The sequence below is a fragment of the Bacillus rossius genome, chromosome 1, assembly GCF_032445375.1.
Source record: "Bacillus rossius redtenbacheri isolate Brsri chromosome 1, Brsri_v3, whole genome shotgun sequence".
In the NCBI taxonomy this organism is placed as follows: Eukaryota; Metazoa; Arthropoda; class Insecta; order Phasmatodea; family Bacillidae; genus Bacillus; species Bacillus rossius.
The window spans coordinates 79,183,191-79,193,407 of record NC_086330.1 but is presented as its reverse complement, the minus strand read 5'-3'; the positions used below and the strand labels follow the sequence as shown (position 1 = coordinate 79,193,407).

Sequence of the window (10,217 nt, the reverse complement as noted above, 5' to 3'; positions counted from 1 at the left end):
CTAAACTTCGAGTAGCATGGGCGTCTCCTGGAGTAGCATCTCCAGAAGGAGATGCATTACCTGTTCGGGACGAACAGGTTTAAGGAGGGGGCAATGTTACGATCGCGCTTGGCTGCAGTGCATGGCATCGCCGCACTCGTTCGGCCTGTCTGCGCCCCCCTTCCACCCGCATCCTCTCCCTGGTATCTCGTGTCATACTATCTCGCTACATCCTGACCGTCGCAGCGCGCACCTGCCTCAGATCGGGTTACTTAAAAGAGGCCGCACTGCGGAATAAAATGACTCAGACGCCTTTATCGGCGTTCTTAGAGCAGCCACCGCGTCCTTCGAGGACTCACGATGCGTTTCTGGGCATTTCGACGGCGAAGCTCGCGATATATCTCGGAGACATGCCCGATTGTTCTGGATGGGAACCCAAGGGCTATTTAAGGAGGTTGGGCCGACCTTCAAGTCAGTCAGAGAGAGAGTCTGAGTGGGGAGTTCTCCCGCGGCGGAGTTTCCGGGCGATAGTGCCGCAGGTGCAGCAGAGTGGCGAAGTCCTTGGACGAAGGTTCCAGGGCAGGGAGTGAGTGAGTTCAGTGGAGTCGGGAGTTTCCGGGCGATAGAGTCGCGGGCGCGGCGGAGTCCCGAGTGAAGTGGCGAGCGAGTCGTCGAGTGGGATCTCGGCGAAGGGTGTGACGGCGGCGGCGGAGTGCGGCGACGGAGTCCCGCGGCGGAGACCCACGAGGGGTGCTGCGGCGAGAGTTGCGCCGGAAGTGCGGCCCAGCGAGGTGTGTGAAACGAGTGACTGGGGAATTGACATTTCTTTACGTGTAATTAATTATCTGCCAATTTAGAAGATTATTTGTAAGTGGCAAGTAGTAGTAATAAATAAAACTGTGTGTGTGATAAAAATATTTAATTGGGCTATCCTTTACGAATCCCCGCAGGTAAATCGTAACAATATATATTTCCCCAACACTTAAAAAAATGTTACGTCTATCTGGTGTGTTAGTTACCTGTACCTGCCATTTGATTAATACCAGGTAATAGTAACTTGTAATAATAATAATATTTTGCCATAGTCTCGTTTACGTAAATGTTTCTGTTAAACTATAATGTATGTATGTATATTTTTTTCTCACAGCAGTTTTTTTTTTAAGAGTAGTGCATTGCTACAAAATTATATTAAATAGTACGTTTATTTTTTCAAACAAAACGAGTTTTAAACCTTAACACCAGTTTACCATGACCGCATAGTTCTTTACACGTATTACCAATTTTCTGCATACTAAGTTACCAGCCACAAGTAACACATAATGGATATTGAAATAATGTAGTCAACACAACGATATTACTTAGTTAAAAAAAAAAATATTTTTTATCCCCTCCCCTACCCTGCTGGGCGTCCATAGCCATCAGTTTGGCCACGACTTTGCCGCTAGGCAGAGCCGGCACCTGCTGCTTCGTAGCAGGTAGCCGGACCCCTCTTTTTTCTTCGGCTGTTAGCGGCCGACCCCAGGGACATGTTCCAGAGGGGCCTGCCACCAACAGCAGCGGCGAAGTCTTGGCCGGCGGTGTTGGAGGAGGAGGAGGAGGGGGAGACGACGACCCTTCCAGCAGGTCTTCTGCGAAGAAGGCCGCCGCAATGTCGGCTGGTATACTGGTCCCCCCCTCCTCCACCTCTTCCTCGAAGATAGAGGCCGCCAACGCTGATGGTATCCGTTCCATTTGTCTGGGGTTGGGGAGATCTGTAGAACGTCACACAAATTTCAGGCATTTTATCAAGAGGACGATTTATATAAATTAAAAAAAAAATAGGGGAATATTTTATTTTTACATTTAATCTTGATAGATTGAATATACTTTGAGAGGCAACTTGAAACAAACTTTTATTTTTACATTTAATCAGGATAGATTGAATATACTTTGAGAGACAACTTGAAACAAACTTTTATTTTTATATTTAATCAGGATAGATTGAATATACTTTGAGAGGCAACTTGAAACAAACTTTTATTTTTACGTTAAATCATGATAGATTGCATATACTTTGAGAGGCAACTTGAAACAAGCTTTTATTTTTACGTTAAATCATGATAGATTGAATAATATGCAAGCTATCATGGTAACAGGGAATATATATTTTTTTCAAAAACATCTCTACACATTTTCTTTAACATACCGACGGTTTTTCTCTCCACATGCATAATGGAAAGGATCATGGCGCGGCGCGGTGGGGGGAGGTGAACACACCCCTCTCGGGATAAGTTTTTTTCTTTTGTGCGTGGGGGGAGGCGGAAGAAGCGCTGTTGTTTGCCTTCAACCCCCACACACACACATATATACACACACTTGAAGCCCCTCCGAGCAGGGGAGGAGTGGTGAGTGCTGTTGTGTTCCTGCAACCACTGCTCGGAGGTTACGTCAGCAGTGTTCGTCTCACTGGTGAACGTAATCAGAGGAAAAAAAAAATGGAAATATGTACAATTATTAGGAGGGATCGGGCGAGGCACGAGTTTTAAAAGGACACAGATCTTTATGCCCCCAAGGTAATGTGCTGACACCGTCTTCAGAAAGCCAACGCTTATCGTCTCCTGAAGACAGTGCTACCTTGTTCACTCGCTCCGTAAACACGGCGTGGCCTCGCGAACGGAAATGGTATTGACTGCCTAGAATCCGGGAATTTTTAAGCAAGCAATCCAGGTAATGAGGGAACAGAAGTGATCGGATTACGTTGGCCTTAACTCCTTTCGCTTTACGCATACAAGAACCATTCTCCATCTTGTATGCGTAGAGTTTCGGGCGAAGACCCACGTATTCCGTAATGATCATGCCAGCGGCTTCATCTTTCATCACTCCTGTTACACCCTTGTTGACTAAGGGGAAGCGTTGATCATTACCTGGCGCATAATTTGACGTGTCGAAACGTGAAGCTAAGTCGGGTCGAATGGAATCGTAAACGTTATCACACTGAACGTGGTAAATTAACGAATCAGTGTCCGAGTACAAGAGATGCAGAGACTGTGGAGGGAATTTTTTTTGCATGTAGTTATAATGAAAGTCGTATAAAATCAATTTTGACAAATCTAAAATGGCGACACCCGTGTACAAAGGTTTATCGAAGGTTATCGAACCTTTCTGCAACTATATGAGAACTAGATTTTCATCGACGATTTGCCGAGCCTTGAATGTCGGACGACCAATCAGCTCGGCTACCCCATAAATACTTTCGTAACACGAAGCGATGCGAATGTCTCTGTGTTTTCTAGAATCTTCTAAACTTTTACCGTACACAGCATTCGATAGTAACTTAAAAAACGATTTTTCGAAGGGATTTGCAGCCTGGGCACGACGCTCAGCATTAAAGGTTATGTAATCTTTCATCCAGGCCGCCTGTTCAAACCGCAGCACGCGGTGAACCTGGCCGATGACCGCCCCATACCGAACGTAGTGCCGCAGTGTTTTAGCATGGACAACATAATTATTACGCGGCACGAGAGTTAACAATAATTTACTCATTCGCCCGTTTGGCGGTACGCCATTCACAGGGGCCAGAGGCAGATCTGATAGGCGGTCGTGACAATCATCGGGAAAGGTCAAATCCACTTCCGCGAAATATGACGTATCGCCATCTATGTCAATGGCGTTGAAATCCCAACTCGCATACTCATCCCTGGGAACCCACTCAAATTTGCCCACGGGAAGTTTATCTAACATTGTGTGAGCATACAAAGCGTTTACATCGAAATAGCAGATGTACGAAGACGGAAGGCACGGGTCGTGAGTGGACATGTGAACATTATTGGCTTTTGCGTGACGTCGACTAACGTTTGTTATACCTCCACGAACGGCTGACTCTAGGAAGAGGTATATATCCGGGTCGGTTATCAGCTCAAGACGCGCACCGGTTTTAAATAAAAGTGCATCCCATGCGAGCGAGGGAGCGGTAATGTAATGGGCAGGATCTAATGAATAATATTGTAAGCAAACGAAACGAAACGACTCGAATATGTCGGCCAGCAAACAAGTATCCACCTTAAGATAACTAAGTGCGTACTCTTTCAATGTGGCACAATGGAAGACGTCCCAAGCCTTTTGAGCGTGAGTATAGTCCAGATCACTCATGTCCGTGCCACTCATTACGTTATGGAACGCTTCCTTAGGGGGTAGCGAGGCAGTCTGCAATTGTTCACTAGATTTAACAAAATCATAGGGAAACACACCTTTACGAGTAGCTAACTGAAACTGTGCGTCATCTGGAAACATTAAACGGGTGACTTTCAATTTATCTGGCGTGAGATTGCCAGCGAGAGTTTCCAGAGATGAATTTAAAAAGTTAAGTGAATCTATAAATCTAAGACACACAGTGCACATGCCTCCTTGCGCATTATCTGAAATGGGTATGTATTTTGTAATGCACTTGTAGCTCTCCATTGTAACTCCAAGGACTTTGACACTGCCGGGGTTCTCCACAACGAAGGAACCGTCCGGCTGTGCAATCCGCCGCGAAACTAAATGTTGCATTAAAAAGTGGGCATCGTAATTTTGCAAATTATGATAAACCGCGACGAGTTGATTCTTTTGCATCCTGAAAGCCAGGTTGCATTTAGAATGGGCATAACCACGTATTTCACCAGTAAAATGGCAGTGATCGAGCACCGTCTGCCCAGCCAATACCTTCTGACAGATATGGCAATGTGTTTGACTCGCAAGCCTTGCAGAGACGGCCGGGGTCGGTGTATTAATAGTAATGGTCTTTGAATAAATATCGCAAACCCACTGTGTCATTGAAACTAATTCTGCGATCATTTCAGCAATACAATTATCACCCTCGAATTGCACATACTTGGTCAAAGAGCTATCGTACCCACATACTAACAAAATGCTACATGCATAAGGCACGTGTTCGTTTACCCGCGTAGTGCTAGAAGACTCGTCACCGGGCAAACAGGTGGAGAAAGGCTTCAGGTAACACTCGGTGTCACAGTACGCAATAAAGCCTAGGCGGTCCTGTTTTGCAAAGTTTGTAAATTGCAAATACTTGTTCTCTTCTGTAGGGAAACAGGTCCGCACTGCTTGATGCTGGCTGCAGAGAACATTGTGTGAATTTAATCTGTCTTCGCTTGTTAAATACTGAAGACAGCGCTCGCAAATCCATTTCTCATGTTGCGTCTTGGACAATTGTGAATGCAATAATCTGGACATTGATTTTATGTAAACAAAATGTAGGTGCTCTGTCGCGCCACTCGAACGAATCGCCAATATATTTACATGTCTCTCTCTTCGCTCAGAGGATACGCGAAGAGGCTGGATCGAGGATTCAGATTTGCCACTAAAACATTCGTCAACGATATTCCCCTTAGAATCTACGCAAGCGTAAACATTAATGGAAATATCATTGTTCCTCTCAAATGTTTTAATCTGATGCAGAGTGGAGGGAAACGTCAAGCCATTCGTATTAAAATACACGAGTGGATTTGGATACGAAGTGGCTCGAGAAACATTGCCTTCCACCGTCGACACACCTGCCATGACGGCATACAGGAAACAGTGCTGCTCGGGACACTCAATGTTAACACAAGCTTTCCTATTGAACAAAAACGCCGGCAATTTCGTGTGCGCTGCGCCAACCGTGAAAACTCTATAGCTTGAAACATGTACATCCATGTTAATCAATCTTTTTAGAGCCCAGCCACTGCCACGCGCACCGAAATAACTAACGTGTTTATTGATTTCCGGAATGAATGTTGAATCGTAGATTTCCCCTACCTCATCAGACTGCAGTATCGCGGTTGAGTGAGTTGTGAAATGAAAAGTTTCACTCTCGTTTCCCTCCGCAGATTCCTTAACAAATGAAGCCGAGAGTGAAACGTAAACTTTAAAGGGGCGAATTAATTCGTTAGTTAAGTCCAGAAAGGGAACCCTACATCTCTGTAGAAACCGGTCCAAGTCCGGATCGACATTTTCAATATCATTTCCAATTCGAAAGTCCACTATCTTGTTAGCAAATGCAGTGTTCAAGGTAACACCCTCCAGGCGAGGCAAGACGTCGGGCCCCTGCGCCAACTCCACCTCTGACCCCCGCCCACCATCGCGAGAGTCAGGGATAGAAGGCCCAGCTTCATTAAGACGGAGTCGCTTTACCTCGGGGGAAGAAGAAAGGGAAGACATATTAAGAGAAAAAAAATAGAAAATAAAGAAAGAGAGAGAGAGAGAGAGAGAGAGAGAGAGCGAGAGCGAGAGAGGGAGAGGGAAATTACGTTCAACAGTGAGCACAAAGCTAAAACAAAAAGAAAAGAATAAAATTTAGTAGACGTATTTATGGAGTATGGGTTTGACATAATAATTTTAAATTAATTTTTTTTCTTCAGAAAACTATGTTAGATTGTACACGAAATCTCCCATCCGTTTGCAACATTTTAAAATAAATTTTTTAGAGAATATCTCTAGATGGAAATATTTTCTAAAAAAACAAAAAAATTACGTATTAATGAAATAGGAAACGATAATAAATTATAGATGGTAAATGCGAAAACATTGTGTGGTAGTAAAAGGTGAAGAAAGTTGAAGTGTAATATCATTTTCATGTTAAATGAAAAAAAAAAAGAATATTTCCATTCAAAATTATAATAATATCATCCTAACATTTCAAACAGCTTAGTAAATACATTTACAGTAAAGTGTATCTATCTATCTTACCTTTGCTGGAAAAAACAGGAGGCGCAGCTCTGCTCGTCGAGGTAGCAGCAGTGCGGCAGCAGCAGTGCGGCGACTGATCAGAGACTGTGTTCCCCCACAGTCTGTGGCATTTATATATGTAACTAATCTTTCAAGATGGCTGCCAGCGTATTTTTTTTACTCTGGGAACCCCTCACGCCGCAGCACGTTGCGTCTGGTTATTTTTTTACAACTTACCACCCCTCCCTCCAGACGGATCTCATCCAAGTAACACAATGAACAGGCTAGTATTCAAATAATCTAACAAGTGATAACATTTACAGTTTTTATTCAAAAGTCACTCTTCAAACCACTCCTGATACAATAAATAAATTGTACACATAAAAAATTACATGAAGAGGTTTTTTTTTCCTAAAACGACGTATTAAATAAAAAATATATTATGACTGTTTAATCAGAGTCCAAACATACGTAGATTACTGTTCATAATAGACCACACTTATGTGTGTTTTAAATTACAACAAATAATTGATATGAAGAGGTTTTTTCCACAAAAACCACGTATTAAATTAAAAGAAATATATTATGACTCTTTAATCAGAGTCCAAAATTACATATAAAACTTTTCATATTATACCACACTTATGTGTGTTTTAAATTACAACAATAAAATTACATTAAAACTTTTTTTTCACAAAACAACGTATTAAATTTAAAAAAATTATGACTCTTTAATCAGAGTCCAAACATACGTAGATTACTGTTCATATTAGACCACACTTATGTGTGTTTTAAATTACAACAAAACATTTATTTGAAGAGGTTTTTTCCACAAAAACCACGTATTAAATTAATAAAGCACAAGTCATAAAACTTACAGTTTGTTATACATTTCTATGAGTACAGTACGTAGGGCTATTTTGGCATTGCTTTGCTTAGGTCTCTTTCGTGCTGGTTCTGCTGAACGTTGTGATCACCATCTTGACTGACGGGTCCCAGATGGCTGAGGTCTCGGGTTCGAGTCTTGCGCGGTGCATACGTTGCGGGCGCTCTCCGCTGACATTTCTTGCGCGCTGGTTTCGCAGGCTCGATGATAGCTGATGCACAGTCGGGTGAATGCAGTTCTGGCATTTGCAAGGCGTGATTGTAGACTTCGTCGACACTGCAAGGCAATGGCGTGTCTTTTCGCATGTAATTAACTGCACAACGTCCGTACGAATTGCACTGATTAACTTCCAGGGGTAAATCGTTAGTGTCCGGGTTTATAATCTGAACAGTGTGAAAGTGACCGTCACAACTCTCCACATAGTTCTTCAGGATGCCATTATTCCAGATTGAGTACTCCACCACTGATAAACCACGAGACAGGTTTTCATAATGGTTACCCGGATTAAACGACATGTTTACTCGACCGAGGCTCACTCCACACTGAGCTGAGACTCTGTTTGTCTTTTAGCAATTATACGTATGGCTTCCATAAATAAACTTGCAATGTATTCACAGAGGGTGTTACAACACGCTGACTCATAACAGTTCATGGTTTATTTATTTTATTTTTTAGAAAAGTTTATGTTTCGTCGATAGCTTGAATCCGACATATGGCGCAAGAGGTAATGATTTAGACACTGAAAAGTTTGACTCTTTTATTACTTTTGCACGGTAAATAGGACATAGGTGTCCTACACACGGTGTGTTCAGGTCGTCATCGTCTCCCAACAAAACATCGTACGTTTTCTTCCGACAATGATCGGTTCCGGTACAGCGCTCTATGAAAGTTTCATCATTTTTAACTCTAGAGGTCCTGAGTTCATCAACGGTTGTTGAATGTTTAGCCAGCGGATGGCATAAGTGCACGTAACAGTTCTTATCTTCACAGTGAAACGATGTTAACAGTCTCATGGTAGTATATGGGAATGATTTATCCCAACACATGCAATAATGGATATTATCGCGACACGATTCAAAGTATACAGGCAGACGTTCACAATCCTTCTCAATGTCGTAATATCTAACACGGTATTCGACACAGTGCAGGCTAGAATGGACGTAAAGATATCTAGATTCTTGACAGTCATACATTAGCTGCGGTAAAGTGTGAGTTAACCTAGGATCCGCTATTCTGTGTTTCTTCGCTTTTTCTCGCCATCGGCACGAAGCCAAAGAAATAGGAATGTCATAGAAGTTTCGGTCACTTTGATTATCACTAAAACCATCATCTGACAATTGTTCTGGGTTCGTATCTAAATAACGAACATCCTCGAACATCGGCATGGGAACGTCCAGATGTTCACCGGAAGCTAGTCTTAAGCCTGCGGGATACGGCCCGCGGATGTGTCTAGACTTTTCCCTCTTGGTCTTGATGGGGTCTCGGCCCCAGATGGGTGGGAACATGGCGGACGTCACTCACCGGAGCTGTTACTGGCGAAGACGGGCGGGTGGCAGCTGGCGGGCGGGCGGGCGGGCGGGTGGCGGTTGGCGGGTGGCGGCTGGCGGCTGGCGGCTGATGTCTAGCCGCGACGGCGGCCGTCCTCCTCCTCGTCGTCGGAGCCGACCGGTGTTGGGATGTCGCAGACTTCCGGGTTGCACGGCACACTCCACGAGTGGTTGCCCCCGTCGAGGAATGTTGCGTGTGTGAACGAATCACACGATTCACTCCAGGCAACCACCGTGCCGTTGGGACGATGCACCTCGAACTCAACAAAACCTTGCTCCTGGCCGGGCCACACCTGCACCACCTCATCTGTGGCCTCGACGAGCAGAGCTTCCGGAGAGCATGGGAGGTGTGTGTCCGGCCGTAGGAGTCTTACGCTGCAGTTTTGCTGAGTGCAAGGCAGCTCTATCACTTCCTCGTCTGCGTCGTCGCGAACCAGGTGTCCCAACGTTGTGCACACGTGCAACCACTGCCGACCGTCCGCCGTCTCGAAACTCACCCGACCGCAGCCGAGCAACACATCCCGATACAGCGTTTCCGGATTAAACTGCATTTGTACGAAGAGTGGCTTGGAGGGTGACTAGGCTCCCCTACGAACGACGCGTTCCATTTATAGCACCGAGGGTGGCCACCCCACCGGGCTCCCCCTCCCTACGAGCGACGCTTTCAATTAATAGTATCGGGGGGGAAGCAAGCAGGGTCTGGCGTCGCTTGGCAATGCTCCAACGCCCAAGCCCTAAGCAGCGCGGCATTATGTCGTGACGTAACGGGCCGTGCACGGCTATTATCTTGCGTATACATTTTATTCAGTTCTTTCAGTGACGGACATCCGAGCTCGGTCTGAGCATCCTGAATATTAACATGTTTTTTACACAACTTTGCAAGCCACCTTTTTTGCTCTATGCCTGCCACCATTATGGTTCCGCTGATGTGTCCTGACAGGATGTTTTGCAACGACGTATACGGAAACAGACCGTCATCCCAATGGATGCCGTCGAAATGTCTAGTTAACCAAGAATTTGTTCTCTGGTAATTTCTGTGGAGGTACATCCACGAGTATGGCGGCTGAAATGTTCTCGTAATTATCTCCCCTTCGTCATTAGCCAGGCTTATTTCTTTTAAGACG

The 10,217-nt window shown here is 44.6% G+C and overlaps 1 protein-coding gene across 1 annotated transcript; it reads right to left on the bottom strand.

Moving 5' to 3' along the window:
- Positions 1–1,516: 1,516 nt before the first annotated feature.
- LOC134538341 (uncharacterized) lies at positions 1,517–6,306 on the bottom strand. The gene is made up of 2 exons (XM_063379581.1): positions 2,165–6,306; positions 1,517–1,730 (listed from the first exon to the last, which is right to left on the bottom strand). Exon 1 carries the CDS (start codon positions 6,151–6,153, stop codon positions 3,127–3,129), a length of 3,027 nt encoding a protein of 1,008 aa, XP_063235651.1. The 5' UTR covers positions 6,154–6,306; the 3' UTR covers positions 1,517–1,730; positions 2,165–3,126.
- Between the last annotated feature and the right edge of the window lie 3,911 nt (positions 6,307–10,217).